General features: G+C 42.7%; 1 protein-coding gene across 1 annotated transcript in view; it reads right to left on the reverse strand.

Moving 5' to 3' along the window:
• The window catches only part of COL22A1 (collagen type XXII alpha 1 chain), a 237,671-nt gene that overhangs the window by 35,269 nt on the left and 174,962 nt on the right, over window positions 1–27,440 (reverse strand). Inside the window, exons 30-43 of the mRNA XM_037381896.1 lie at window positions 25,673–25,735; window positions 24,417–24,470; window positions 23,097–23,138; window positions 21,157–21,189; window positions 17,541–17,594; window positions 16,979–17,032; window positions 15,787–15,840; window positions 13,482–13,535; window positions 11,899–11,952; window positions 10,640–10,744; window positions 10,098–10,142; window positions 7,311–7,388; window positions 2,821–2,856; window positions 1,771–1,824 (exon numbers count right to left, since the gene is read on the reverse strand). Coding sequence (XP_037237793.1) covers window positions 1,771–1,824; window positions 2,821–2,856; window positions 7,311–7,388; window positions 10,098–10,142; window positions 10,640–10,744; window positions 11,899–11,952; window positions 13,482–13,535; window positions 15,787–15,840; window positions 16,979–17,032; window positions 17,541–17,594; window positions 21,157–21,189; window positions 23,097–23,138; window positions 24,417–24,470; window positions 25,673–25,735 — 780 coding nt within the window. The remainder of the gene's footprint in view (window positions 1–1,770; window positions 1,825–2,820; window positions 2,857–7,310; window positions 7,389–10,097; window positions 10,143–10,639; window positions 10,745–11,898; window positions 11,953–13,481; window positions 13,536–15,786; window positions 15,841–16,978; window positions 17,033–17,540; window positions 17,595–21,156; window positions 21,190–23,096; window positions 23,139–24,416; window positions 24,471–25,672; window positions 25,736–27,440) is intronic.

Here is a 27,440-nt window from a genome sequence, read left to right on the forward strand (position 1 = left end):
AAGGGTGTAGAAGGGGCCTGTCATACGTAAAACGGGGCTGGTCAGTGCAGTTGTCTGGCTGGTCCCTGCACCTGATCACCATGGTTTGTTCTATCATCTCACTATCTTCTTAGCAAAGCTTTTCTTAACTACCTCTCTGCATAATGTATGTGTGCTGCAAGGACTAAGTGCCATCTACTGGTGAGACCTGTATGCACGGGGAAACTGGTGCCAGCTACTGGAGTCAGACCGGGGGTACGGGCTGCCCCAGCCTCCGTTGTTGTCAGCTACTGGAGTGAGTGCAGGGGTCTCTAACCCCCGGCCACTGGGGTGGGAACGGTGTGTGTTGCCAAAACCACCTACTGGGGGGACCAGCATGAGCAAGGTGAGTGAGGGGCTCCATGCCGGTGGCTGGCATGCAACTACAGGTCACAGCTGATGTGCCTGGTGCTAGCTGGGATGAGGCGAGTATCTGTGTTTTCCCCAGTCCTGGCGTGTGTGTGTGTAGGGGGTGTGTATTCATCAGCATACTTCAAGCTGGACCAGCTGGCAAGAAGGGGGACTTGGGTCCAGGCCAGGGTATCAGGTGGGTGAGGGGTCCATACCAATAAGCCCAGGGGGAAACATGAGTGTGAGGTGCACAAGGGACAAGTTGAATGTTGCATGTTTGCAGTGGCCATCGGGCTGGACCAGCAAGCAAGTAGAGGACCTGTGGGTGGGTAAGGGGGTCTGGGATCTGGGCAGGGGTGTGAGGACAGAGGGCTGTGCCAATGCTTGAAGGATCCGCAGACGTGTGTGTGTGTGTGTGTGTGTGTGTGTGCCACCACTAGTGACTTTCTGTCTCTGCTGGCGGAAAAGGAGGAAGGGACCTGGCTGGCTGTGTTTATGCTGCATGTGAATCCTGTATGTAGATGCTGTTGAAGACGTGCCTCATCTGTGGCAACTTATGTGATCAGCCACGTCAGTGTCCTCTGTGTCTGTGTGTCCATGGCTGTATCTCTGGGATTCATGCACAGCTTCATTACTGGTTGAACCTGCAAATGGGAAAGCAGCAGCTGCATCCCCCTACCCCTGGTCCTGGGCACCACAGGCCATGCAGGAGGGACCTGGTCTGGAGCAGCTGGAGGAGGCGGCCATGCACATAACATCACTCAACATGTAGAAATATTTTTTTGTAACTCTCAGAATATAAGAATCACCAGTTTCTCTGATTATCTTTTTTTAATACTCAGTACAGGAATACTACCAGCTTAAAATGTGATCTGGATAGTATTTTTTTTTTCTTCACAAAAGCAAGTGTAAGTAATGTTGAAGTAATTGAGAGCATGAAAGTAGGCACAATACGTAGTACTCCTGTTATGGAACAAATTAGTCCTGCTACGCAAAAAACAAAGACCACAAAAAACCCTAGAGAAAGCACTCTTCAGGCTTTAAGAATTGGAGCTTTTGTTATCAGAAAAAATTTAAAATTTAATCTAAACACAAGAAAATAATGTATATGGTACAAGACAATATGTCTCAGCTTTGTCCCAACAGAAGACAACAGAAGAAGGGATTTATGGACATAATGAACTCCAGAGGATGAACACCAAGCCAAAAGGCTAAGAGGAACAGAACAAAACTAAACCAGCACATCTCTACTGTAAAACTAGACAATGATTTTCAAAACCTTGGACCATCCTAGTAACACTCAATGGCTGTGGTTGAGCATGAACACAATTTTCAGGGAAATTAGATTCGAGCATTGGCAAATTGGCAAATCTTGAGCACTTACACTTTTGTTTTACTTACATCCTGGCCAGGAGGCCCCTGTGGTCCAGGGATACCAGGTACACCACGGGGACCCTGGTAGGGAGAGAACAGACATACCCAATAACAGGAACAGTACTTATAAGGCGCTTCTTAGCTGAAGAGAAAAAAAATCCTCAACCCAACAGTTACTGGGGAAAAAAAAACTGACTAGAAATTAAACAACTATGAGAGAGTTTAAGAAAAAAAATTAAATCTCATATTGCACTATCACAGTATCAGTCATTACTGTGCCTCAAGGTACTTCACATGCATCACTAAAGTCAAGCCTCACATACCTTGATTGGAAAGGTAATAATGACTCTTTATAGGAGTCATTATGTTAATTTTATGATCACAGAGAAAATATGACTGCGCACAGGACTGCAGAGGAGAAAAGAAGGCCCATTCCCTCAGTGCCAAGCTAACAGACTGGGTAGGACTGGCTGTTGTGCTGGAAATTCGTGGCAGTGTATACTGAGACCACTGTACACAATTATTTTTTTTCACACCAATGGATTGCGTCCTTTTAAAACTGCATGTTGAGGAACTAAATGTATTTGGTCAATACTGAAATGCATTCATTTGCATTGAACAAATACTGAAATGCAAATTATATATGTATATATCATTTGCATATATACTTATATGCATATAAGTAAGATATAAGTAAGAAAAATGCTTAAAAATTGTTTATTTTAAACCTTTGAGGCCTTGGCTATAAAGCATAGTGTACCTTGAAATACTTTTTTGAATTAAGGGTTAAACAAGTAACTCAATCTTTCTTTTGTAGGGCTATTGATAGGTAAGGAAAAGTTGTCACCATGCCAAGAGTCTCAACCAGCTCTTTCTCACAATTTAATACAACAGAAAAGTAGCTAGTAATGGAAAAGAGAAGTCCCCTTTGGATGGTTAGCCACCCTGTGACCGTACCAGCCTTGGAAAAAAAGAAACTAATTAAACATGCCTTCATGAAATCACCAGTAAAAACACAATTAACGCGGTTGTGCCCTCCTTATAAAATCTGTGTGTAGTTAGAAAGACATACTGTACCAATGACCCTTTGTCTCCTGGGGGTCCCATAGGGCCCTGCAAACAGAAAAGACACAGCAATCAAAACAAGTTAAATTTAACACCCTCCCTTGTCTGATCAGGGTGGGTCCTGAAGCACCAAGATAAAACAAATTGGAGGAGGAAGGTCAAGGAAAAGGAGAAAGTCTGACATGCTGCTCACACAGACGCTGTTGCAGTGCGCAGTACTCAGCAGGATGTTTAGGGGAAGGATCAAAAGCAGAGTAAGGAAGAAATTGAGGTGGATCATGGAGGGAAAAGTGTCAGAAAAAAAGAAAGAAAAGAGGATCAGAGGGGCCAGCTGTATACTAACATGATGCTTGTCTGACTGAGCCCTGCACTTCATCACCAGTCATAGAATCATAGAATATCTCAAGTTGGAAGATAACATCATCGAGTCCCACTCCCTGCTCTTCACAGGACTACCTAAAACTAAACCATATGACTACGAGCATTGTCCAGGTGCTGCTTGAACTCTGACAGGCTTGGTGCTGTGACAACTTCCCTGGGGGAGCCTGTGCAAGTGACCAAGCACCCTCTCAGTGAAGAACCTGTTCCTAATGTCCAATGTGAACTTCCCCTGATGCGACTTCATGCCGTTCCCTCATGTCCTATCACTGGCCACCAGAGAGAGGAGATCAGCACCTGCCCCTCTGCTGCCTCCCTTGAGGAAGCTGCAGGCTGCGCTGAGGTCACCTGTCAGCCTTCTCTTCTCCAAGCTGAACAAACCAGGTGACCTCAGCCATTCCTCGTAAGTCTTGCCTTCAAGGCCTTTCACCATCTTGGTCACACTCTCACATAGTTTGATGTCCCTCTTCTGTTGGTATGCCCAAGACTGCACACAGTGCAGAGGTGGGACTGCACCAGTGCAGCGTAGAGCGGGACAGTCACCTCCCTCCACCAGCTCACAGTGCTGTGCTTGATGCGCCCCAGGACACCGTCGGCCCTTTTGGCTGCCAGGGCAGCTGTTGACACATATTCAACTCTCCATCAACCCAACCCCCCAGATCCCTTTCCGTGGGGCTGCTCTCCGGCCTCTCATCCCCCCATCCGTGTGTATAACCAGGATTACCTTGATCCAGGTGGAGAATCCTGCACTCGTTCTTGTTGAATGTCATATGGTTGGTGACTGCCCAGCTCTCTAGTCTACCCTAATCTGTCTGTGAGGCCTCTCGACCCTCGAGGGAGTCCACAGCTCCTCCTAGTTTAGTACCATTGGCAAACTTACTTAATGTACATTCAATTCCTGTGTCCAGATCACTTATAAAAACATTGAAGAGTGCTGGCCCTAAAACTGAGCCCTAGGGAACCGCACTGGTGACTGGCCACCAGCCTGATGTAACCCCATTTACTACATTCTTATTAAATCATGTTTGTAACGCTCTTCAGCATGGGTGAGCTGATGAATCTGAGCTTGTGTGGTTGAATCTTAGTGAGTTTCAAGCCAGATGAGTTGGTGAGTTGGAGAGGTCTGAGTGCCAGCAGCTGCGGGGTTGTGAGACTATGAACCCAGGGGGCTTGCAGGTCTGGGGTGCCAGCAGCTGGAGGACACTGGGGTGCAGAGGCCTGGGTACTGGGCAGAGTAGTTTTCCAAGACCAGCTGCTGGAAAGATCCATATTTCATGTATAAATTCCAACAGTGGCCTTCAAACCTCATCAGCCAGAGAGGAGGAGAGGGATCGAGACATTCTTGCTCATATTTCTGAATGCTGTTAAGGTTTTTCTTAAGTGTTGATAAAGGCATTATTCACTGCATTGGTCTGTGTGGCCGTACACATGTGTGTATGTGTGTGCACTGAGTACACATATGCCCATTGGCAATATGTGCTCAGCCTGGCTCCTGCCTGGACCTGGGGACACAGAACCACAGCACCCTCGTATCTGTTGGCCCGGACTGGAAAATTCCCCCAGGTTCTGAAGACCACTGTATTCAGCTAACTGTAACACAAGGAAAAGCATCTCATGGGACCTGTGTGCTCTTTAAAAGACGTTAAAGCAGGGAGTCTAGTGGGCTTGCATATGCTATTTTTGGGGGGATGCAACTTAAAAATGTGCAACTTGGTGAGCTGCTAGAAAGTATCCACTTCTACAGGAACACCACAGAAGTGATGCAGTACCCATATCCAGCACGGATGAGTCAAGCTGGCTTTCCAAACACACCTAAAACAAGGCTTGAACTCACATCTCTGGGGCTGTGTTTGAATAAATTGGCTTGCACTATGACTCCTCTCCCTTTGGTTTCTATTTCAGGCACATTAATTCGCAAATCCTTGTACAGTCCTCCATGCAAGACGCTTTAATGCTCTGCTCAAGCAAAGGCTAAATACATAATTCTGAACCCATAGCAATATGAACAGGGCAAAGCAGAGCAAAAGCAAAACCCTTCTACTTACGCAGCACACACGTTCTTTAGGCAACTTCAGCCTAAGTATGTGAATCGCCCCATTTCTCCAAGCAGTCCCCTCTTCTGCTTATGGTTCAGTTGGGAAGAACACATTCTGCTAATACTCATTTTATGGCTCTGTGTTCTTTTGCAGACAAAGTGAAAAAATCCTCATCTCTATATACCTTTTTTTGCAGGGAGCAAAGCCTGGGAAAGGCTAAGGGCGCAGAAGGAAACAGGGTGAGGACTCCAATTAAAAAGAGTTGCTGGCTCTCAGCTCTGAAGCTGAAAGTATTATACACACAGTTTTGTCACATTGCTAAAAAGGGTATAGGCTGACACCTTTAATTCAGTGTGTTATAGGCACTGAAGCAGCTCCACAAACTTTATTCTGTTTTTTTCTGTGGGACTCAGTCTTTGTGAAAACCTGGTGGATTCAAGGTTATACACTGTTTTACAAATTCCAGAGTCTTTGCACTGGAGCTGAGGTTACGATGAGTCTACAGTGGGAAAAAACATGAGTCTACAGTGGAGAAAATAGTCATAATAGCTGGCCAAAAAAAAATATTAAAATAATAGTGAAGCAGATTAAATAAATCAAATCAATCGGGAATAGTGTGGTATGTAGATGACTACTCCTCCTGACAGTGGTCAAGCAATCATAACACAGAAAAAAGTAGTCTTCTGATGTGAGACAAGTGATGTCTACATTTGGAGTCAAGTTCTTAGTTGTTTGTGTTCACAGATATGCAGAAGCTAAAGCCCCAGTAAAGAATAGCTTTGTCATCTGGAGTACATCAGGATGCAGAAGTGAACTCATCTACCCCTGTACTGAATCTAAAAATCAGTAATTAAAAACTAGCCACAGCCTAGTGACTTTCAAACAAGCCAGACACTCATTTGCTAATTTCATTTTAATTTTAATGTTAATGGCTGCACATTAAGAACTGCAAGAACACCACTGTTACTTAGATAAATGATAACAAATAATACCCAGCAAATCTTCAGTCATCAGTAACCCTGTGAGGACCATCAAGGCCATGACAGTCACAAAGTGAAACATGACTGACCCAGTCTGTTTTATCTTACACAGTATTCAGCATGGTGAAAGCAAATATTTAAGTGGAGGTACACCTCAGAAAGCTGGATTTGTCAACCAATATTAAACAGCAATATGACTGGTCAGCTCAAGGTAATTTCCTATACTAATTGGGAAACTTAAGATAATCAGAGCATGAAAACATTGACTGTGATTGGTACAATACCACGGCATGTACAAGGGGTTGCAAAAGAATGCAAGGTCTCAGATGTCCTCTAGCAATTACGGCTAGGAATAAAGTTTTGTTCCTCCTAAACATATTTCACTTGCAAATTCAGTGCCTCTCTGGAGGACTCTGAGCAGGATTACAGTCAGAGCTCTCCCAAATCCCCCTCGTCTCAAGGAGTTGTACATGACAAGTACTGGAATGATCGAACCCCAGTGATATGAAAATCCCAGCTTTCCAGAGCAGACTCCCAGATACACCTTGCGGCCTACTGATAAGTAGGACATGAGGGCAGAGCTGGATGATGTCCAACTAAATATTTGTGGGAAATTAGGAGGACAATGGCTGCCTTGGAATGCAGCAATTTAAGCAATCTGATTTTGTATTTCCCTATCAGAGTGCTGACTGTCACTGATGTGGGCATGAGTGTCACACTCATCTCTTCTAATAGGGTGACCGCAAGATTACATCTGGATGGTATACTAGGCCTGCTGGTTCAGCACAGATCTCAACTCACATCCACAGCCAATGCATCAAGATGATGTAGAAAAGTCAGGAGGAACAGCCCATGGTACCAATCACTCCTATAGCGTTTTTCCACCTTTCTTTTTCAATTAAACCCAAATGCATCAAAAGCCTTCTCAACAGACATGCAGACATCTGAGCCCTGAACGGCAGCCTCTGGACTAGTTTGTGGTTTGCACCTTCAGAGGGTGCAATGTCCCACTGGCTCTTGGCACAGCTGTGCACAGGTAACACATTCCCCAGAGGGCGATGTGTAAGTTTTCACCTTGCTACAGGTTGTAGCAGGACCGGCTACTTACAGGGGGTCCAGCCAGCCCGATTCCTGGCACGCCTCTGTCTCCTGGCTGTCCAGGGAGGCCGGGAGCTCCCCTCTCACCCTGAAACAAAGGAAGAAGTTAAGGTCTTTGGACGCTGTTGAGAAAATGTGCTGAAATACAATCAGCTTTTACAACCGAACGTAACATTGATACATCCTGACCTGGTCCTGCCCACAGAGGGACAGTATGAGGTCGTGGCAGGATGGGGATATGGCACCGTTACTGTCACATCATGACAAGAAAACTGTCCCCTTCACACGAGCTGCAGCCCACCTCTGTGAGGAGTCACACAACGTCCATGTGTGCCACATCACATAACTGAGTGGGAGCACAGCTTCAACAAGTATTTTAATTTATTTTAGTGCACATCATCCAGTTTCCAACCTTTGCAATTCTGTGCAGCATATTAGGCATTCTCCTTGGCTTGGGGAAACTCTAAGCACCATAATACACATTTTTTTCTCTGTGTTTCTATGGTAGATAGCTAACCTGCAAACATTGCTAAATACAGATTATTTATCTGGGGAACAAAGAATTTGGGATGGTTTGGTTACATCTTAATGTTCTGCTTTACCAACATAGGCCTCCTTACACAGGTGAATTATTTTTTTTGTAAAAATATGTCAACAGCTCTACCACTCTTTCTAGAGGACTATACGACAACAGGAGAGCCCTCCCTTCTAGAAAACAGGATTCTCAATAATAAAACCTGAAGAGCACAGAAAGCTACTCGACACTGTTTCATGCACATAGTAGACACAGTTAAAAAAGAATTCAGCTGCAACACTTAAATTTAACGTCTATTCTTTTGTTACAGGGAGAAATTAAATAAGATTTTTATGGATTGTATTGGAGTTGTGAGATGCAATCTCACATTGGCAGTAGACTTAAAACAATGAAGCTTATTTATGTTATTTATTATTACATTATTTCCAGCTATATAGAAGCATGATAGAAAAATTGTTACCCATGGATTCTGCCCACCCAAATTCAGTCTGCAATATCTCATTATTTTTTTCCCTTTACTTATTCTTAAACTAATCTTATATTACAAAGAAACAATACTGCAAGGACAGTGAAAGAAAATGTTTCTGATTAGTTCAAACAATCCAGCAGATCCCTTATCTGTTATTTTATTCAAGAACATAATTTCATACAAAAACTTCAATAGTATTTTCCCATGCACAATTACGATTCTTAGCTTCTTGTGTTGATGTTGAATAGAATATTTAATCAGATTTCATTTAGTGTTTTTTTCTTTTATATTAATTCTCAGTCTATTATTCTGTGTGTGTTCTGAACTGTCAAAGATATATATACAACAGACTGCAATACATTTATACAGAATGCAGCAAAACAAAAAGAAAACATTTCATAGAAGTTTGGTTATTTCAAAAATATGGGACCTAGATGGATCTAGTCTCATACTGCTATATTCCTATTCATATAATATTAAACAATCTATTTCAACATCTTATTCTTCTTCCAGTCCAGATCAGGACATGGAGAAGGAGACCCCACAGCCTCTCTGGGCAGCCTGTGCCAGGGCTCTGTCACCCTCAAGGGAAAGAGGTTTTTCCTCATACTTATAGGGAGCTGCCTGTGCTGCGGTTTGTGCCCGTTGCCCCTTGTCCTGTCGCTGGGCACCACTGAAAAGAGCCTGGCCCCGTCCTCTTCACACTCGCCCTCAAGATACTTGTAGACACTGATAAGACCCCCCCCTCAGTCTTCTCTTTTCCAGCATAAACAGGCCCAGCTCTCTCAGCCCTCCCTCAGACGGGAGATGCTCCGGTCCCCTCACCATCCCTGTAGCCTCCGCCGGACCCTCCCCAGCAGTTCCCTGTCTCTGGAACTGGGGAGCCCAGCACTGGGCACAGCACTCCAGGCGCAGCCTCACCAGGGCAGAGCAGAGGGGCAGGATCACCTCCCTCCACCTGCTGGCCACGCTCCTCCTGGTGCCCCCCAGGGTCCCACTGACCTTCTTGGGCACGAGGACACACTGCTGGCCCATGGGCAACCTGCTGCCCACCAGCACCCCCAGGCCCCTCTCCGCAGAGGTGCCCCCCAGCAGGTCACCCCCAGGCTGTACTGGTGCGCGGGGCTGTCCCTCCCCAGGGCAGGACCTTACACTGGCTGACCTTCACCAGGCTCCTCTCTGCCCAGCTCTCCAGCCTGCCCAGGTCTCGCTGAACGGCAGCGCAGCCTCTGGGGTACCAGCCGCTCCTGCCAGGGCTGTATCACCAGCAAAGCTGCTGAGGGTGCCTCTGTCCCTTCCTCCAGGTCACTGATGGATGAGTTGGACAGGACTGGACCCAGCAGTGGCCCCTGGGGAACACCGCTGGCTACAGGCCCCCAGCCAGGCTGTGCCGCTGGTCACAGCCCCCTGAGCTCTGCCCTTCAGCCAGTTCTCAATGCCCCTCACTGTCCGCTCACCTCACCCAGCTTCCTGAGCTTGCCCATGGGATGCTGTGGGAGGCAGTGTCAAAAGCCTTGCTAAAGTCAGAAAAGGTATTTTAAATATGCTGGAAGTAATTGTAAACGTGGAAGGTGAACACACCTAATTATTATCTTAATATTTACATCTACAGAAATGATGTAAAGAATAATAAAGAATGAAGATAGGAACCTCCTAAAAGGCTAAAGTGCATTTTTTGAGTGACAGCTTCACAAACTCTTATTTTCCAGTGAAAAACAGACCATGTTTTCACCATAACTTTTTCCTCCGTCCCAGGATTAAGAGTAGCAGTCCACAATATAGTCCATGCTCACCTTATGTCCAAAAGGTCCTGGCAAACCTGGTGGGCCTCTTTGCCCCTAAAGTGACAGAGCAAAACCAGAAAACAGTCACCATGCAGCCAAACAGGAGCCTGAACTTTGAGACAGTCAAGGTAGCAAGTATCCCCCCCACCGCATTCCTTGCCTCACACAGCTCTGGCATTATTTTGCTGACAAAGCCTAAGCCAATTAAATCTGCTAAATTTGCTAGAATTAAATGCTTTTAGGGAACTTCCATCAAGCTAGTAATTTTTGTCCTGGTCACAAGAACAGCTACTCCTCGCAGAGGCCTACATTTTCAATGGCCACCATGGCACACTGCAGGGGAGTTTAATTTTCAGAAATACAGCTTGAGTTGTCTCTGCCTTCTTGGATGCAGCACTGTGCTCTGCAGTGTTCTGCATTCAGTTAGCCAGCCTGCCAGTGCTTGTAACAATGCATCCCAACTGCCGCACACCCACTGTGCTCCTGCAGAAGTCAAGCTCGTCTGTCTCACATTGACCTACTCAAGCGCAAAGCTTGCCAGCAGTACTTACCTGTTCTCCATCTTTACCCTTACCAGGCAATCCTGGCTCTCCAGCAGGCCCTGGCTTACCAGCTGGCCCAGGTAAACCTACTTCTCCTTCTTTTCCAGGATCACCCTGCAGAGGACAATCCAGCAAAACTTTTAGTAACATACTAAAGACCATTCCTGTCTCAAGTCTTTCACTGGGACTGAGAGATAGGTGTTTTTTCTAGCCTTCTCCACTGAATTTCTCTCAGTATCATACGAAACCCTCTTCTACAGGAAGTTTTTTCCTTCAGTCAACTCACAGCATTTGTAAATCTAAGAAAAATAAAAGGAGACTTCAAAATTTTTGTGAGCCAGCTGCATGAGGGAACCCTTAGTCCACACATGACCCTGAGGGAGATCTCAGTAACCTGCAATTTGATTTGACTGAAGGGGCTAGGATTCATCCCATTTTAAACCCGATATATATGCATATATATGGGGCCATGTTTCTCATTAATCATTCCTACTCCAACAAACAAAGATCTGGACTACACCCTGCTGGGCACTGTACAACATATAAACAAATTACAACCCCTGACCTCAGAAGGTTCACTGCCCACCTGTAAGATGGGACATAACAGGTAGGCAAGGCAGGCAAAAGGTAAAAGAAGATGCACTGGAAAGCTGAGCTAATGGTCCAGGTACAACAGCTTATCATGAAAGCAGAAATCTCAGTTTCCTAACCATGAAAGCCAATTTTTCTTCCAGCTTTGGATTTACAGTGGTGAACAGGAAGTTCTTAAAACACCAAATCCCCTCTCGTCAGCTGATGAGGACAGCAGAAGATCATAATTGCAATATGTGTAGCAGCGACTTTACTGTCTTCAGTTGTACCTCACTGGTTTTATTAGGTAAATTAAAAAGCTTGCAACAGGGTGAAAACCTTGAAAACAAGGAGTTGCACCAGGGGAGTTTACATTGGATATTAGGAAAAATGTCTTCACTGAAAGGCATATGAACAGGCTGCGCAGGGAAGTGGTTGAGTCACCACCCCTGGAGGTATTTAAAAGATGTGTAGATGTGGCACTTAGGGACATGGTTTAGCAGTGGACTTGGCAGAGCTGGGTTTAGGGTTGGACTTGATAATCTTAAAGGTCTTTTCCAGCCCAAATGATCTAATGAACTAAGGTGTTAACCATCTATGAACCTATGAAATAATTTCCCAGTTCAGACTGCTTTTGTCCCAGGTTACTTAAAATGCCCAAGAAGAAAAGCAACAGATCCATGAAAGAACAAACATACCTTTTCCCCCTTTGCTCCCTCCTTTCCTGGTAGTCCAGGGTCTCCAGGCACACCCTGGAGAGAAAAGAACTTTAAAGCTTAAAACTTTCTTTTTAGGCAGTACTTGATCCTGAAGTGAATGGATAGACCTGTGGGTTCAGTACAATCTATCTCAAGGATTAGCAGCAGTTTTACATTTCCCAGTACAACCTGTAATCCAGAGAATACCACAGAAGAGCTGTGTACCAGATCCTTAAAGGAGTTATTTTTTTCAGTATAAAAAGAGCTGAACAGCAAGACCAGAAATTGAGCTAATCCCAGATTTGTGCATTCTCCTTCTACAAATAACTATTTTTTTTTTCATTCTGTGAAATCCTCAGCAGTTCCTAATCCATTACCAACAAGCCCCCAATCACCATCTCTGTATCAGAGAAGCCAGTAGTCTCACAATATTAATTTTTTATGGCTACTGCTCTCCGAAGCTATACACTGAAAAACATAGCTATGTTCATTTTACCTTCTATTTCAGTTTTCAATCCTTTTCACATCTTGGCAGATCTCAAAGGATTTCTTGTCAAGATATAGATGATTTAGAGCTCCAAATTAAATACCGTAACTTCCTAACTCACCAAAACACATTTTGGAGTGGTACTTCATTTTAAGATGTGAAATGATGTCTTGGCACCAGTAAGATTGGATTGACCTCCCCACAGAATATATGCCATAATTATTTTCCTTTCTGCACCAGTAAAAATTATTTCCAAATATAATAGCTTTTGTAGGTAATATATTTGTATTACTGGTATAGAAGTTTGCATAAAGGAATATGAAACTGAAAAAGGTCTTCATTTTCAATGTCATCTTTCAGTTTGAAATTAAATCACTACATTAATACAATTAAATCAAATGTATCTTAACAATTAGTAGAAAAGCAATTTTAGATTTCTTGGATTGCCCAGGTAATAAAAAAGATCCCTCTGTGTTAAACCACTGTGCCTGAATCCATTGTAACATGGGGTCTAACAGCTGGTTTTCACTTACTCTGGTGTAAACCCAGAGAAACCCCAGGCACTAGAAAGAAAACGCACTGGTGAAGCAGGGAGTAGACTTTTCTGCACACATGAAAAACTCTATCATGCACAACTTAAAAATGGTGATGAACATCTACTGAGGTAAGGAGGACACCATATTGGTTTCAAGGCTCTGACTGCAGGATCAAATCCTTACATGCAATTTTTATATCAAGAAGACATCTTTTCAAAAGGAAAGGACAAATGAAAACAAGGGAAAGGAAACAAAACCAGCGACAAAATAAATATTGCCATTTTTCTTTCGAAAAGCTGGCAGCAAATATTGCTTTTGACAATTTAGTGAAGAATGAAGCGGCTCCATGCCTTCTTCTTGCTCCAAATGAATATAAGAATATGTTTCATGGATATATCATTCCCAGGTGCTTTCAGATCTTTTAATTCAACCATTTAAAAAGTATAATGAAACACAGCCTTTTGAACCTGATAGTAAAACCTGTGGAAGGGAAAACTAAATATATTAAATGAAGAAATCGGGGCACAGATGGGAAAACAAATACAGTGGTGCATACATACCACATTTCCCGGCAAGCCTCTTGGACCTGGGGGCCCCGCTGGTCCAGTCACACCCTATTTTAAGAAAATGAAATGTATGTGAATGTGTAATTCACAACTTGTACCATCATAGAAACAAGATGTCCCAAGTAGGATTGGAGTTCATGTCAGAGATGTTGTACATGTCATGTTGTACAAGAACAAAGCAAAACCCAGCATTTTTGGGAAACAGTTTGTAGTGTAAAGAAGCAGGAAACAATACAAAATGGATGAAGACTCAATTTGGGAGCCCAGCAATATCTTCCAAAACCCATAAATCTTAAGTCTAGCTGAGATACAGGAAGAAAAGTCTGGGCCTGAAACATCAAAAGAACAGAGTAAAGTATGTTGATTTATCATCAAAATAAAAATCTAGGTCAACAAAATACTCTTTGTTGACAATTCTACCTTTCTCTACTCTGGGGAACAGAACCTAAAAACACTTATTTGCAATAAATAGATGAACAGGACAAACCATTCAGACTGTTCTTGTTCTAAATCACAGCTCTTTTCTGTCTGCAAATGAAAGCTTTTTAGGGTAGGAAAGGCCCATCTGTGTCCCTAAAAATGCATGGGGAACATGAGAGGACATGTATTTGGGGACTTATGACCCCACAGAGATGTATGTTTGGGGTTACCTAGCTATATTTAGACATTTTCCCCTATGCTTGGCTGTATCAGGTTAAAGTTGCTACCTCTGTAGTTGCTCATCACCCTGCACTGGCCAGGATTCACCTGTCATTACAGCTTGGCAAGGAAAAGGCTCTCTATTAGCGTACCTAATCCATTTAGGGCCAAACCAGACAGTCTATCTAAAAATATTTGCATCACCAAACTGAAATAATCAGTGTGACTTGGAGTACAAAGAAACCCCTCCTGCTGGAAGGGCTGGGCAGTAATATCTTCCAGAAGGACAACACAAACAATTGGGAGACGATGAAAATCTTCCAAAGCACAGCTCTTCACAAAATGAATGTCTATCCGTTGCCTTAGCTCACTAAAAAAGAATTAAATGTTTCCTCAGTTCTGCGTTATTTATAGTCCCTGTCTACGAGCCAACAGAAATATTTGGAGCAGCGGCAAATCTGTGAAAGGATGGCAAGAAAAAAAGATGCCAGCATATACCTGCATTTCCATATAATGTCCTCCAAGCCACCAAGTTGTACAAAGGAATAAAACCAACAAATCAATGGACAGGTTTGGTGGAAGGGGAACTTTTCTTTTGTTTTGACTTCCCCCCCCACCCCCCAAAAAAAAAAAAAAAAAAAAAAAAAAAAAAAAAAAAAAGATTAAGGAGTCCTTCCACAAAAAGTGAAAGAGAGCTGGGAACAGGCAGTTCAGAGTTTAGCATCAAAGCACTGCTAGAGACAACACCTAAGCACAAGCCCAAGACGGAAAACCATGAACACAAAGGTGGAAGAAGAAATTTCAGTTCTCCAGGACGGTTCATTTGGATTTCCTATTCCCTCCTTCTCCCAGACAAACATCATCTCTCTCAATCATTATTTCGAAGAGTCTTTCAGTCTTTCTTCTCTGCTTGCAAAGAAAGTATGTGGCCTTTTATTCAGCTACAAAGGGCTTATAAACTCTCACAACAATAAAACAGGACTTGAATCCTTTGCTGTTCTTTAGTGCCCAGTCAGGCAATAGCAGCACTCCCTACAACACACGACTCAAAGAGTGGTATGTGATGATGCCTCTGGTGATGAGCCTGTATCAAAGAAAGCAGAATTGACTAAGAAGCCTAAAACCAATGGTGATCAAAAACTAAATCAGGCTGCTGATGAGAAGTGAGGTCCCTGCACCAACTGGCTGCCTTGCCTTGGCTGATATCACAATGCAATAACAAGCTCTGCCGGCACCTCACCCAGAAAAGAGGGCGTTGTATTAGAGAGAGCCAACAGAAGATGCACAATTCCGTTGCAGTTCTGTTGCTTTCCCTCACCTTCCCTTTGCAGCTATGGAACTGCAGTAACAAAACTTGAGCTACCTGCTTTCTGAGCCAAGGAAATGGTCCCCACACTTTGTCACTCTAACGGAGCCTGTCGGCCACGTTGGAAATATCTGGCTGCTGCTCCCACACAGAAGGTGCTGGGCTGCGCGGGCACTGATCCGTTTCATGCAGCTGTGCCTGTTTGCCCAAAAGCAGCGACTCTTCCAGCTGCAGCTTAAGATGTGCTCTGTGCCCAAGCAGCCTGGAACTGCGAAACTGCAAGGCTTTGACTTCAGTGTCCCTTCAGGTGTGTTACTGTCAGGGAAAAAAGCTGCAAGGGAAGCAGCTACTCACAGTCTCTCCAGGGGCTCCAGCTTCTCCTTGGGCTCCTTTCTGCCCCTTTACGCCCTGTGTGGAAAGAATAGATAGCAGCGGATTAGAGATGGGACAGGAATGCCTGCCAGATAAAAAACTTCAAGATTCCTGAACATGCACTAGGCAATGGTTTTCATTAATCAATACACAGAGGAGTTTAATGGCTGAGGAAATGGCTCCCGGTTCTCTCTGCAGCAAGAAAATGAAATACAAAAAGAAAAGCCTGAGACAGAAGAAGAATTACTAATGACTGATCAGCTCAGAAGCTGTTTCTCAGCATAGGATGCTGAAACTTGCAGGCATTCACCTGGGCAAAACTCCTACCCTCAGGCCTTCCAGCTACTTCCACCTGAACTCTGGTGGTGTCCCTTCACAGAGAACATTTTGCCTGCAGTTCTCAAATACAAACACCAGTCATTTAGAAATGGTCAAAACAGATCACAGTGTTTGGCCCAGTCCTGCATACCACGTAGCCCTTTCTTGAGGATTTTGCCAGAACAGAGCCTACACACCAAACAGTCCCCCACTTAGCAGATGTTAGTTCAAACTTGCATGGTATTACTTTTTTTTTCACAATTCTAAAACTGCTGTCAACCTGTCAAAGCTGTTGATGCCCGAGCAAGCGCTGATTATATGGCTTGGGCACAGCACATACCATGGCAGAGTGAACGCCTACCCATGCTGACATGAAAACTTACCTCTGTGATGACTGGAAATAATACGCATGAGCCAAGAAATTGTCAGAAGATAATTGAGACTATAAAACCATTTCATATGAGCCATAATGCATTCAAGGTCAAATGAGCTGGGATCGAATCTGAATGTTCTGCAACATTTTGGCGATGTACTGCGGTAACTTATCTGTGATGCCTGTAGCTCAGTGGCATCAATGCAAGATGCTCTCTTGAAGGACCCTGAAGTTGGAAGGAGTCTTTCAGACAATATTGATTATGCTACAGAGATGCCATGTTTCTGCTTTGATTTTCCTCATGTTACCCTGATGGCCAGCATAAGCCACCATACCTCTACAGAAGTCCCTGAGCTTACAACAATGAGGAAGGAGAAATGGGGTCATAGTGTGTAGGGAAAGAATTATTTACATTGATATAGATCTTGAAGCCACCCCTTTCTGGTCATATCAAAGATTTTCTTCAAGGCTGGGCCCTCTTACCTGTACTCCTGCAGGTCCTGGGACACCTTGCTCACCTGGGGCCCCAGGTAACCCCTGCAAAAACAGAGGGAGAGGTGGAGGAACTGAAGGAAACTGATCCTTTCCTCTCCTGAACAGATGTTCCTCCTTCCTCCCACTGGGAGAAGAAAGGGTGGTTTTTACAGAACTCTGTCTTTCCTGGTAATTCCACCCAGAACAAAAGCAGTCCAGAACACAAATGGAGTAGCCAAGTGCATGATTTAGCCGGGCCACATCACTTCAAAAGCCTGAATAAATCCTGTACAACCTTGTTGTCAGCCAAGCTCTGTCTAGCAAATCCCATAATCCTTTTTTCAGCTACTAAGGCCCAGAGCTATAAATTGGGTGTTTAAATTCATGTAGTCATGTAGCTTCCTCTACAGTCAGTACAACGCCAAGCACCACTGTGGCCATTTCCAATGAGAAAAGCATCCCAGCTATGGAAGGAGGATGTCCCACTGTCTCCCCTCCAAAACAGGCAGCTCTCATGTCCTCTCCTTGCTAAAGTTCAAAACCAACTGAAGAAACACTTGGCTGTGCTTACAGGTTCGCCACTTCTTCCTTGATCTCCTTTCTCCCCTTTTGGTCCAGGTTCACCCTGATATAAAACAATAAGAAAAAGAAAGAAGTAAAAGTTATTTCCATGGCTGGAAGCCACACTAGTCATGTTTGGCAAGAGAGCTTTTTCAATCAGTTATCCATATCTGACATAGAGTACCTTCTTCAGAGGACTCGGAGGTCAATGAACCAAAACTGCTATCATACACTGAGACTTGGAGATCATTGTCTAGACTTCTTGGACTGTTATGATAATTGCAAAAATGTTCAATTTAAAAAGAGAACACTTTTCCCTCATAGAGAACAGTAAAGAATTTACTATTCCAAAATTTGATCAATTCAGCTCCAATGTACTAAAAAGGCCTGATGATATGACCAACAGCAAAAGCACTGAATTACCTCTCTGTAGGACCACAGACCTCATGTTATCCTACAACTGGAGAAATTACCCCACATTGCAGACAGTTCCCTACTCCACCTATAACAGAGGGGTGTTCAGGATCTCATCTTGGGCACTTCCAGAGATGTGTACTGCGCAGCTTTTCCTGATCTCTAGTTCTGTTAACATCCCCATACATTCATAAAACTTCTGCTTCCTCCTGCAATGTCAGTATATTATTTCATGCACCACCATCACTGACTAATAGGATTAATGTATTCCTGTTCTTTCTCCTTACGTAAATCGAAGATGCTTTCCGGCAAGTTATCAGCTTTGTTCTGAGCTCTAGAGCAATAATCAATAAGTCCATATTTCTGGTTTTTTATAGATTGAAAAGGAACAGCACACAGTTATGGAAGTAGCTGGAAAAAGCAGGCATTATATGAATACTTACATTTGTGTATTTATATGAACATATGTATTCAGGCGACAGCAATCATTACTTATTCATTATTTATCATACGAAGTGTTTCAATTATGCAATCAACGAAGAGTAAGAACATCAGTAATTTAAGCTACAAACACACGCAAGGAATAGTGATCAGTCAAAATGCAGAGCCCAAGACAAATCAGCTTGAATTTTATTCACATCAGCTATTTGCCAATCATTTCTGCAACACCTGGGAATTCAAAGTCCATTTGCAAATGATTCTCTAACAGACCAAATAAATGTAACTGCATAAATATTACTTATGTCTGTATTTATTATGCATTATGAATAAATATTATCATCTGTGATAAATAATAGGAGGAATTTTAGTCTACAAATAGCAACCTGCGAGTTCCATTTTTAATCAGGCAGTCCCTGCTGCCATCTAGTGGCCGCCAGAAAGATAACGGGACCCACTACAGCGATTCAAGCAAAGGGTCCTACGCAACCAGCCTGTATAATTGTGCCTGGATTTTTTTTTTTTGCATAAAGACATTTCAAGCTCTGAAACCTTTTTGAGAGAGCAGAGACACAAAGCACAGACAAAGAGCATAGAATCGTAGAATCACAAAATCATTTAGGTTGGAAAAGACCTTTAAAATCATCAAGTCCAACTGTTAAGCCAGGACTGACAAGGCCACCATTAAACCATGCCTCTAAAAACTACATGTTTTTTGAACACTTCCAAGGATGGTGATTTCACCACCTTCATGGGCAGTAAATTTGTCGACAGGGATGGTACTACTGAATGGGAACAAGAGCACATACTACCAGGGAACACAAGACTATAAAGGGAAGAAATAACAGTGAGGGAGATTTTTTTAAATATTGTCCTTTCTCCCACTTTTCCCTTGTTACTTGACTTGCATGGTAATGCAAAATCTGCAAAATTCCCATCTAATGTCCTTGCACAGTCACAAACATGGGTAGAGGCAGCACTTCTTAACCTAACCTGCCAGCAAATCTGCCTGCAAGTCCTTTCAAATTTGCTGAACCCACACCTATCTGCCGAGAACGTTAACACTGTCCGCTAGTGCTGCACATTGTGGAGACCTCTGCCCCTGGCAGCTGGACTTAATCGACTGCTACCCACTTCCTTCCTACAGCTCAGTGAACAGAAATGGTGTGGTGACAGCTAACAGCTGCTACCAACCTGGGCCAGATCAGTGCTTACAGCTTCCTCGACCTGCTCTCAACAGTGTCCTCCCATAGTCTCAATTAGCATGTTAGTAATTTTTGTGCCACTTAAAGGAGAGCAAATGCAGTGGGGGCTCAGCTGTGTCCAGCTTCAGTGGGAGATAGAAAGCAAAGTGAGGAGCCATCTCCCATTTTACTGCTTTTGCTTCTCTCCAGCCATTGTACCTGACCATCACTGTGGTTCTCACATACTCCAGCTCCAAGAGTGATTACTGATTTTAACTGACTAGCCTAAATAAACATGAAAAAATTCCCTGCATCCCATGGAAGAAACTGATCCCTGCTCCACTGCTTTAATGCATCAGCAAGCTTCTGGAGAACTCACAGCACAGGCTGCACCCAAAACACATGGTGGAGCTGTGCTGGTGGGTAAATAGGAGCTCAAACTCACTTGGTCACGGATGTTTTATTTCTGAAAATTACTAAGGTGTGTTTTAAATTAAACTTATTTTAACTAATAATAAGTAAATAGAGTAATGGTACTGCTGCCTTCTCTCCAGGCTGTGTTTCCCTGTCTCCACCTGTGTAAGTTGCTCCCTGGCACTATACACCACACACTCAATGGAAGGCAATGGCAAGCGTGTTTTGGAGAGTGCATGACAACTTTCAGCACCCTGCTGGTCCTGCGGCCTCCGTAACATAACCCATGGCATGCTACTAACGCTTATCACCAGCTTCTGACACCTTAATTTGTAGAGCTGTTAATTAAAGGTAACTATCCTTACCTCCCCTTCTCCTCCCAAAGCCTGCAATGCTATGTGCAGACCTGTGCTACATCCGTAGTGATGTGATGATACCTGTGTGTGGTATGAATCATCACATTCATTTTGCACATGGAGAAATCCCAGCAGCCTGACCTGCTGACACGTTGCAAGCCTTTTATTCTTTACTATCTTGCAGCTCATTTACAAGACTAATGCACTCAAAGTAAAAGAGAGAACTCCTGTGATTGTAGCACTACGGAGACCACAAAAGATGTCATTGTTCTGCCTGTTTCCTTAGTATATATATTAGCAAATTACAAGCCAAGGGGAAAAGTAAACCAAAGAAATTTTGTCCTATTTCCAGTACTACCTTACATTCCTATTTCCTTTCTCAGCCTCTGAAGAACCTGACGTATGCACTTTCTTTTCTAATGGCACTCTCACGGCCTACCTCTGCCATTTATACATTCCGTAAAACCTCCTGATCCTTAAGCTTATTCACATAGCAACGGTGCGATCCTATGTAACACCAGATATTTCCCACTATGGGCTGCAAGTGGCAAATAAAACTTAATTTTCAACTACACTGAAGAGGCTGGGACAGCCTACAGCTATGTCCCAGCCACACTTGGCTTGGATGCTGCTGTTACCAGGACAGATGTGGACTTCTTACCATGGCTGGTTACAAAGGTGAAGTTGCCCAGACCCAAACTCAAGCTGAGTTTTTAACTGAAAGCATTTAGATAACATGGAAATTACTAAGGTGCTGTGTGTTTAATCAGATACAAGAGGCAACAAGCCAGAAGCCATGCTTATTAGAGATGTTACTTACAGGAATCCTAGGGTGTGGGGTGAAGAAGGCTGTCTGGAAGAGAAACCAGAGTGTTAAAATAAGCATTACCTATTTTCTTTGAAATGCAGTAATTTATGTGTTCTCCTTGTCATTAGAGATTACACAATCCATATATCCATCAGGAGGCTTACGAATGAGCAACTCATTGTAACATCTGGCTGTCTAGAAATATCAGACATTTCCTACAATATTTGAAATATAAACATAAATCTCAAAAACATTCTGTAGTCCCACTGCTAAGAAAAGCCAAACAATCTTTAACCTTGTTAGCAAGTTTACAGTTAGCAGTCTCCAGCTGACTTTTGCACTTGGAGACGTCTTCAGTATTATTAAATTTCTTGATTCCACGTGTGTTCTCTCTCTGCTTTGTGTCATGTACAAGACATATGTATCACAATATGGTTGTCTTAGGAATTACATAGTCATTCTGAAGAACTAGCCACAAAGAAAGGATAAAGTTTTGTAAAGGGGCGGTCTCTTTTATCAAAACTGATAAAATTAAGAAGAAAAAACCAGTCCTTGATGAAATGAGGATATGTCAAAATCACCTGTTTTTACAGCTGAAATAGAAATTATTTCTGCCTGCAAACACAAGAAGCTTGAGCAGCTGGGCGTATCTTCTCTATATCTAGCCACGTTGTACTGTGCATGTAAGCTGCCTTCTCCACCTTTACTAAAACAGATTTATCCTTGGTTGTGTGACTGGGTCATTCTTGTGACACATGAAGTCTTCCTACACAATACCATGAAGCACCCTTTGGCACAGACTAAAGAGGCTCAACTAATGGCAGGAATAAATTATAACGCTTTCATGGCTGCATGAAGGTCTTTAGGCAGTTGATTTTTGCTAACAGACCTTGATTCAAATTCTCTCCATCATCTGTGAATGTGGCAGCTGTAAGCAGCTGCGGTGAGCAAAGCTGACAAGTGGATATCTGCTAATTTTTGGAGAATCTGTGACTGGAATCAGCCCTCCTGTTGCAATGACAGGCCAGTTCCTAGTGCTTACTACAAGCTGCTTACTCAGATTTTGCTGAACTGAATGCTGAGGTTTATGTATTTACATTCAGTGGATGCTCGTTTAATCACTAGTGAACTTCATTGTAATTATACTCATGCTCCCAAAGAAATTTGCAGGTTAATTTTAAAAAAAGATAAATTAATGTTATCATGGTCTTTTTTTTTGCGTTTTTTTTTTTTTTGTTTGTTTGTTTTGTTTTTTGTTTTTGGGGTTTTTTTTAATTGGCAGAAAGGTTACATGCAATCAGGTATGACTAGTTGGTGTGTTGGATTCAGTGTTGAACCCAGAATGAGCTCTGGGATGAGAGGGTCTTGCTGGGGTTCCAGCACAGCATGGCACTGTATACAATGGAGGCTCTGGGAGGCTGCAGCATCACTGAAGCTGAGTGCTCCACCCCATAAGTTCATGTCAATGAGAAGTGGAATGCTCTGCTCATCCTAGAAAAAGGTGAATTCATCCCTGAGAAGACAAGCTGTTGTTCACTGTCATCTGTTGAGAGCAAGCCAGTTTTATCCTGAGATCCCAGTAGGAAAAATCTAGCTTCCCCTGGAAAATCTGTACAAATGTAATCCCCGCTTTCAGTCATGACCTTCACACAGCTCCCACAGCTGCTAAACAAATCACAAATTCAATTTAAGTGTTACTACAAGGCAAGGGCATATAAAAATCCTGTTTGCAAAGAGGCAGAGGAGGGCACAACTTCCCCCAGAAATAAAAAGACCAAATAGACCTTGATATTGCTTCTCTAAAGCAAAGAGAGATATCTCAGAGCAAATGGGTCCTAAGGTTTCTGCAGAGAAGTAAGGATCTTGAAAAGCTTTGTTTCTGAGGAATTTGTGTGGAGGAAGTGCAATGATGCCTTGGATATAGTTACAGCACAGAACACAATCTTACTTACTGTTCCAGGTAAGCCTGGGGGTCCAGGGGAACCTGTGTCACCCTACAGAGAGGAGAAAAATAAAACTAAGGATATAAAAAGATGCCCCAAAACCCCTCACCATTATCAGTTAGAAGATGCAACACTACCAGATGAGATGTAACCCAATGGCAACCTGCCAGCTCAGTGACACTGAAAATCCCACAGCACTTCTCTGATGGGTGAAATTTACTCCATTGCTCTGGCCAGAATTTCTGCAGTCCTTGCTTTGTTGCATGCAGGGCTCTTACTTTCTTGTCTTTATCACTTTATGACTTTTTTACTGACCTAACTTCACAGGTCAATGAATTTCTAATGTTACTCCAGTGCAGGAGTGATATGGACTTTAATTTGCATTTTTAGTTAAAGTTGATCAAAATTCTGGATCAAAAAACATGTTTGAGCTGAACTTCTTTTATGGATGGAAAAAAAAATCCCATGTTTAAAATATAAGTTTCTAAATCCAGTTTTCCCCCTAATTTTTGAGTTAAAACTACACTGTTGTTGGGGTATCTCATGAGAGTTATAGTCTGTGTGTCTTAGTAGCCATTGACCTTCCTCTGGGCTGGGCTCCACAAACGTCAGTCCCCCTGACACTTCAAAGCCAAGAACTATGAACAACACTTGCAAACCTCCCAGATAAATGAAATTCAGGTGCTTCATTGGAGATGTCATTTGACCACTCATGAAAGAATTACCACCTCCACAGATAGTGAATGTCACTAGTAAACTGAAGACTGATACATCCTAGGAAGAAGAACAAAGTGGTACCCACTTCTTGATGGCTATCACCACTTTAATGAGGGCAAATTTTTCACTCTATAACCATAGGCATCTGCAAGGTCAGTGCTTCATCTTCATGCTCACAGGGGTTGAATGTAAATATTGGTGGACATCACCTTTGTCTAGTTCTCTCATTTTCACTAAAATTAATAGTGTTGTGATGGCAAAAGCCCTGACAGTTCCTTAAATTATTGTTCTAGCACATCACAGGCAGGCACAGAAAACTTCTTTAGAATTTAATTCCAGGCTTATTTTTATCAGCCTAAATATCTAAAACAAAGAAAAGTTTCCTTGAATTAAAGAAATTGTCCTTAGATTTCATCAGCTGCTTACTATTTCTTGCATTATGATTGTCTCTGTCCCACACACACCTTTTTCTGCCGCTTGTCTGTAAAGCTCAGGTAAAAGACTTCCAATGGTCCTAACCTTCCTCAGATATTCTCCTTTATTGCTTGTCTCTGACCCTTTGTCTCTTTTCCTTTCTTGTCTAAGAAATATCATGCTCATTTCAAGACTTACCTTTTCTCCTCTTTCACCTTTGAATCCTGGGAGACCATCTTTTCCTTTTTCTCCCTAAAGGCAGGGAAAGAAAAGCATGAAATATGCAAATTTTGACTTGATTGCATCAGTCCCCCTAGAATATTTTACACTGTCAGTTGATCTTACCTTGACCCCAACATGCAATGCAAGCAATTAAAAATGTAACATTTTGGAGGTGGCTTCAAAATGTCCACACTATTTTAAAAATCCAATGAATAGCAATTAAGATTATGGAAAGGAAAGTACCAACCCTAAAATAACTTGCATGTGGAAAATCCTACTGCCTGATGCACTTATAAAAGCCAGATTTTTTTCTAGTTGAACAAAGAGGCACCAGAAAAGGACTTAAGACCCAAAGTGGACATTCATACTACCAGCTTTGTTTATATAAAAGATTTCTGAATCATCCATTCACTGGTGCCTGCCTCTCTTATTTTGCACAGGTAACGTGGTCATCTGAACGGGAGATGCTTAACAAGGATGATGTGAGTACTCCTCCAAATGCATACACAAAATATATTTATCTTGCATTCAGATAGGAGCTAGCTGACCTACACTTCTATGATTTTATATATAGAGAGAATATAGGCTATATCCTATGTTCTACAATACAAATAAGATAGCAAACTGAACAATAAGACCCCAGCTGATTTTAGACCCTTCTTGATCCCATTCAAGCATGTAGTCAGTTACCAGGAGCATGGGTCTCATTTACATGGCTACTTTTATTGTCAGACCCCTGATCAATTATTTCCCAGTATGCAGATGCCCCTGGAGGTCTGGAACAGTGGACACTAGGACTTGGGTGGAAGTTAGGCCATCAGAAAATGATCCAGCCATTTGGAGCCTTCTCCAGGGCTCACTGACAAGGGGGATTTCTGAATTTTTGTTGTTATTACAGTTTTTTAATGTTCCCAAATCAGGCAGGTATTTCTGAAAGTGAGGCCTAAAGAGCACTGTACCTCTTCTGCCGCCTCACAAGCAGCGTGGCATCAGTCATAAGCTTCTGCACTGAGCATAGACACTGGTCATTAGCACCTCTGCCGCAATTAAGAACAGTCACTAGGCAGTCAAGTACCTTTTTGGAAGGGGTACTTGGTGACTTGGCTGGACTCCAATCAGCTGCTCACCACAGAAATCACACAAGAGACACCACCATCTAGGGACACTCACAAGAAGTCTTCTTGGCACCAAATGGCCAAAAAAATGTCATGCTGTGGCTCCAAGTCACCCACCTGGTCTCCTTTTTCTCCTCTCAGTCCAGGTAAACCCCGAGGACCAGGAAAACCTGCTTCACCCTGAAAGTAAGACAAAGACGTGTGTGAAATCTAAGAAGAGGTGTCAAGCATGGCTTCTATTAATAAATCCCGTTACTCTCAAATATAATCGAGAATGAAAAGGCAGAATGGGGGGCCAAAGTCTTCGCTCACTCCTGTCAGTTAAAAATGCATCAAGCCTGGTCCTCAGGGTAGGCTGATCTAGCCACAGTGCCCTTAGGCTGTGGAGGACGAGGCCTTGATTTAGCCATCTCTCTTTGTATGTCTGATATTAGGCTGTGAATTGTTCAGAATTCATGTCTGCAGATGGTTTCTTCTTGATATCTAGTCAGACCACAATATGTACGATCTATGCTGTAGGCCAGAACCTGCCCCAGTTTTTTCATGGGATTGATTATAGAGGTCATTTTTTGAGAGAGAATGAGATCAGTTTGTTTACCAAATAATCTGTTATTCTTGGAAAATCATTACTTGAAACAGCAGCTATGATCTCTGCTATTTTGCCATTAGACAGGTAATTGACACCATGAAATTTAGGACCAGTTTTCTTCATGCTGCTCTGTAGAAAGACCAAGCAAGCAAATAAAAGCAGCTAAAAGAATTAAATCTAACTTTAATTTTTATTTCTTTATGTAGTCTGGAAATGCAAAAAATGCACTGTATTTATCTGAATGGTACAGGTGTTACCTGATGAACAGATTTAGAAATTTCTGGATGCAGTAACTGCACATCTGGATCTCTTTCTGTTTGAACCTTACATTTGAGTTTCTTCTTCGTAATATTGCTGTTGGTTGGAGCAATTATGATCTCTGTGTTATGTGGCTTGTTCTAAATATATGAAGAATTCTCAAATTTAGCTGCAAATTGACCCAGTTTGTCATCTGAAAATACATGTTTTCCTATTTATAATTACTCTGCTATCTGCGCTTGTAGTGCAGTATCACAAAGGATCGCAGTCACGGACAGGACCCAAATGCACTAAGCGCTGTACAGATACTGAACAAGAAAAGGTGATCCCCGCTTTAATGAAATTATCACTGAAATATGGGAAGACTCCAAACATTATCATGATATAGGTACAATAAGTCTGTAGAAGAAATCAGGTCAGGAACAAGATGCTGCAGTGACCAAGTATGACTAGGAACATCAAGGTAATGTTTGGAGAATGCTAAAGAAAGTGACAGTTGGTGACAGAGGGAGTGGTGCTTTATGAGCTACTGCAGGATCTTGGCTGATGATGAGACCCCAGAGATCATAGGGACAAACAGAGGGCCTAACGTTAAAGAAGAAAGGAAGGACAATTTGGAGGAAAATAAAAAACATGTGGTGTAACTTTGGCCTCTGGAAAGGTACTGAAGCAAAACATCAATGAGTTTGTATGAGCTCAAGGACAGAAAGATAATACAAAACAGCCAATATGGATTTGTTAAAAACTGATTATAACAAACCCACCCAGTTCCCTCCCTTGATATGATAATGAAGCAGACAAGAAGGAAGAATTTGTGTGATGCATCCTGACTTTAATAAGACATCTGACATGGGTCAACATGACATTCTCGTTAGCAAACTACAGAAATGCAGCACAGTATGACTGCCTGAAGAAACTACACTCACACCCCTGTTATTAGCTGTTTCCTGTCAAATTCGGAAGATATACAAAGTCCTCTGAGGGTCTGCAGTGTTCAATATTGTAATTTATGACTGGGGTGACAGAAAAGAGAACATT

The sequence above is a fragment of the Falco rusticolus genome, chromosome 3 (genome assembly GCF_015220075.1).
Source record: "Falco rusticolus isolate bFalRus1 chromosome 3, bFalRus1.pri, whole genome shotgun sequence".
In the NCBI taxonomy this organism is placed as follows: domain Eukaryota; kingdom Metazoa; phylum Chordata; class Aves; order Falconiformes; family Falconidae; genus Falco; species Falco rusticolus.